General features: G+C 49.7%; 1 protein-coding gene across 2 annotated transcripts in view; it reads left to right on the top strand.

Moving 5' to 3' along the window:
- The first annotated feature begins 6 nt into the window (after window positions 1–6).
- GATA4 (GATA binding protein 4) overlaps window positions 7–4,407 on the top strand; it is a 28,775-nt gene continuing 24,374 nt past the window's right edge. For both annotated transcript variants that reach the window (XM_015623157.1, XM_015623155.1), the window contains exon 1: window positions 7–690. In XM_015623157.1, the coding sequence (XP_015478643.1) occupies window positions 165–690 (526 nt within the window). In that variant the 5' untranslated portion in view covers window positions 7–164. The remainder of the gene's footprint in view (window positions 691–4,407) is intronic.

The following is a 4,407-nucleotide window of genomic DNA, read 5'->3' as shown; positions in this document are numbered from 1 at the left end:
TGGAGGAAAATCGCATCGCTGGTGGTGTTTTGGTTTTGGCTGGAAGGCTGCGCCCACGCGGGACCGCTCCGGGGAAAAGTGGAGCCGAGGGTTTTCCAGGAGCTCCCCATCGCTCCGGATCGCGGCCGGGGAGCCGGCCGGGCTTTGGGGAGGCCCCGCACGAGATGTACCAGAGCTTAGCCATGGCAGCCAACCCCGGCCCTCCGGCGTACGAGGGGGCAGGTGGCTTCATGCACAGCGCGGCCGCAGCGTCCCCGGTCTATGTGCCCACCACGAGGGTCACCTCCATGCTCCCCAGCCTGCCCTACCTGCAGAGCAGCGGCTCTTCCCAGCAAGGCAGCCCCGTCTCCAGCCACTCCATCTGGACTCAGCCCGGAGCCGAAAGCGCCGCTTACAACCCTGGATCTTCTCATCCTCCCGTGTCACCTCGGTTCTCCTTCTCCACCAGCACCCCCATCCCGGCCACCTCTTCCCGGGAAGCGGCGGCGGCTTACAGCAGCTCCTTGAACCTTTCTGCTAACGGGAGGGAGCAGTACAGCAGGGGCTTCGGCAGCTCCTACTCCAGCCCCTACCCGGCCTACATGAGCCCCGAAATGGCCACGACCTGGACTTCCTCGCCCTTCGACAGCCCCATGCTGCACAACCTGCAGAGCCGAGGGACGCCCGCGGCCGCCCGCCACGCCAACATCGGTGAGCAGAGGGCTGGGACAGGGGAGGGAAGGTTTCACCCCGTTACCCCCCAGATTTTGGGGCACACACACCCCCCCCGTGCATAGGCGCAAAGGGCAGGAGGGAGGAATTTTGAGTGTTGGGGCTGGCGCTGCCTCTCTGACTGGAAAACATTGGGGTCCTTTTTCTTACTTATTCTGCAAAATCACCAGTCCAAAACATCCTCAAAGGCCGGAGTTTCCAAAAAATAAATGGAATTTGGGGCAGGCCTGGAGTGGCAAGGAATGATGAGCTGAGCTCTGGAGCGCGGGCCTGCTGGCTCCTCAGATAGCTCAGGGGGATTTAGGGGCTCTGAAGGGGATTGTGGGGTGCAGGAACACATTTTCCATCGACATGCAGTCCGTTCCTGAGCTGGCTTCAGGTGTAAAACTGGGAGCATTAAGAAATCAAAGTTGGGTCCATGAATTCCAAGTCTTCCCTTCAGGCTGCTTTAAGTTCTGGTCTTTTTAAAAATTTTTTGGAAAGGTCAGTTGGGCTACGGAAAGGGAGAGCAAATTTAGAGCTGAGGTGGGAGAGATGATGGAGAAGGATTAAAAGAAATGCATCTACATTTATAATGGTGCTTTTTGGGGAACTCAGGCATATCTGACACAACCCTGGTATTTCAGAGTCTCCTTCCCCCAAAAAACCTCACCCTGATCTCTCGTGCCGAGCCCAGTCTCAGAGCCTTTCATTTCATTAAAATCCTCTGGTTCCTACAATGAAGAATTGGTCCAAATGGCTTAGAATACTGCTTTTATATTTCGTGGGGTGAAAGAGGGATAAAAGGGGAAAGAAATGCAGGCACATCTTTGCACTGTGGTTTCAAAAACCCTTTTTTCCTTCCCGTTTCCTCTCTGTGAAGGTGTTTCTGTCGGCTTTGGGGTTGGGGTTAACAAAGAAAACACCTCAAATTTTGCTGCAGATCTATTTTATGATTGTGTTCTCTGACCCGAATTTTGGAGGGTGATTTTTCCATCGTGTCCAGCAGGATTTGCGTTGTCTTTAGGGTTATTTTAAGACGTTAAAAGAAGGAAAGTTGGACGTCGGTGAAGGCTTGGCCTTGCCAAAATCTTGTGCTTTTCTTTAGGTGCTAATTTCTCAAAATGAGGAACAGATTAAGGATAAAATTTTAACCAATCTGACAATGTTTTTTGGGAAGCCATTAGAAGGCATATCGTAGAGGAAAAAATCAGGATGAATTAAACAATCGAATATTAATTGAATATCAGCAAGCACATTTGAATATTTGTATTTTACCACGATGCCATCTCTTCCTTGGGGGGGAAAAAAAAATCATCACCTTTTAGTGGTGGTTTTAGAAGTGTTCTCAATAATAAAAATAACATAACCCCAAAACAATGCAAATGAAGAATTGCAATTGCAGAAACACCATCAGCTTTTAAAGTGCCAGCGTGGGGATTTCGGGGTTTTGAGTCTGGTGGTTTTTGCTGCAGCTCCGCATTTTGATGGCAAAAAATGGAGATTTAAATAGCACTGGGAAGAAGGGATGAGTTAAGACAGTCCCGAAAATGTGTTTTAATGAAGGAGGAAGGAGCAGGGACTCATGTTCACGCCAGGTCCTGACTCGGGTGCCGGATTTTCGGCAGCGCGGCCGAATCCGCGAGATTCATTAGCATGGGGTTAATTGCGCCTCTGGCTTGGATATGGAAAAACACTTGGATTTTAAAACACAAGTGCTTGTGTTTTGGTTTAAAAAAAAAAAAAAAGAAAAAAGAAAAAAAAGAAAAAAGAAAATGAACTGCCTGAGAGCTGGTGAATTTTAGATGGATTTTTGGAAGGCAGCTCCTCCGGGAAGAAGTTTAAGGTCCAGCCCCGTTCCCGCTTCTCCCTGAGTCGGGACGCGGCCGCTGCCCGGTCCCTCCTTGAAACCGAGCGATGCTTTGGGCACCGAGAGAGTTGAGTGAAGAAAGGAGAGGCTGGGAAAGGGATTCCAAACTGGGAAAGGGTTTTATTTTAATGATTTTAAAGGTAAAAAATCCTGAAAAACTGACGGCAGTGAATGATGTCGTGGGGGGGACACCGTTGTAGATTGCTCCTATCACAGACCCACTTTAATCCCACATCCGAGCCTGGTCAGCTCCTGCGAGATCCCTGGCACGGTGGAGTTGCCTTTTCTCAGGGCTAAAAGTAATTTTATTCTCTGCACAGCGAGGAATCTCAAGGTGGAAACGCAATCCTTTTAAATCGAGTGGTATTTGCAGGCTCTCACTTTCTTTTCCAAAGAAAAAGAGAAATAACCACCACCTTCGGGTAGTGTTAATTGCAGAGCACCCCTGGGGTCATTAAAATTTTAATTATTATCATTTTTTAAAAATAAAGATCAAGTATGGGCAGGTTTAGGTGAATATGCAGACACGAATTCACCGTCTGTGCAATTGGGAACGAATTTTTTCCCCGTTTTATATAAATATATCACTGTAACAATAATGCAGCACACGGAGAAAAGAAGATCAGTGAAAATGTAGTAAAAGAAAATAACACTAAAATAAATACAAACCTTCTTTTTTTTTTTTTTTTCCCTAAAATAAGGAATTTTGACTTGGGTTAAACCATGGTATAAAGCACTGGGGAGGATGGGTAAAACACACGGGCCCGTTTGAAAAACTCCCTGGTGTGTGCTCAAAATGCCAAATTTGGGCTTTTTGGGGTAAGTTCGGTGACTGATTTCATTACCCTGAAGAGCAGGATCAGACCCTGTGATCGAGGCAGTGAACTTGCCCCGGGCATTGCCTGGGATGGAGTTACTGCGAATTCCCGACTTAATGAGGCATGAAAAGGACCAGCTGCAGAATCCCCTCTCCAAAGACTTCCCCGCCAGCACCAAAAATCTCTTGAAATCGCTCCTAAAATTCCCCTGGATGGGCAGTTTGGCTCTTGGCCCTTCCCCAGGCAGAGGGGAGCGGGGATGAAGGGCGGCACGGGGGTCCGAGCGCATCCATCCCACAGCCCCTCGCTGCCTCCTGGATCTTTCCAGGCTGGGGAAAGACGCTCAGATCCCAGATTGCCATCCCCGTTCCCTTTTATTTTGCTCACAGCGGGGATTTTACTTTCGCTGTGGCATCGCGGAGGTTGCTGTGGTTGGGGATAAATCGGGGCTGTGGGCATTCCTGGTGGGTGCTTTTGGGTTTTGGGTTTTTTTTTCTGTTGGTTTGTTGGTTTTTTTGGGTTTGTTTTTATTTTTGGCTAAATCGAAGTCAGGGCTCCTCAAACAGGCGCTGCTGGAACACAGCATCTGGGAAGATCAAAGCCTGGAGCAGACACTGGGTTGGAAAATGTCCTTTCTGCTGCTGCTGGGGGAGAGATTGGGAACCAGATCTTAAGCTTTCCCACAGGGATGCTAAGAGATCTGCCCTGTCGCATCCCGGGGCTGACATTTCCAGCGATTCACTGGCATTTGTTACAACCCTCTGCCCTACAAGCAGCCCCTGACCTTCCCTGTGCCTTAAAGGACAAGGTGGCTGGTCCCTGTGGGGTGGCAGGCGACGAGCACAGCCCAGCGTCGTCCTGTCCCTGATCCTGGAGGGATGGGACCTTAGGACACAGGGATGGGACCATAGGAGAGAGGGATGTGAGTGTAGGATGGCAGAAAAGGCTGTGGGACAGTGGGGAGGGGCTGTAGGATATCGGGATGGGGCTGTAGGATATCGGGATGGGGCTGTAGGATATCAGGATGGG

Source organism: Parus major, chromosome 3, assembly GCF_001522545.3.
Source record: "Parus major isolate Abel chromosome 3, Parus_major1.1, whole genome shotgun sequence".
Lineage (NCBI taxonomy): Eukaryota > Metazoa > Chordata > Aves > Passeriformes > Paridae > Parus > Parus major.
Note: the sequence above shows the minus strand (reverse complement) of the source record. Positions and strands in the feature narration are given on the sequence as shown.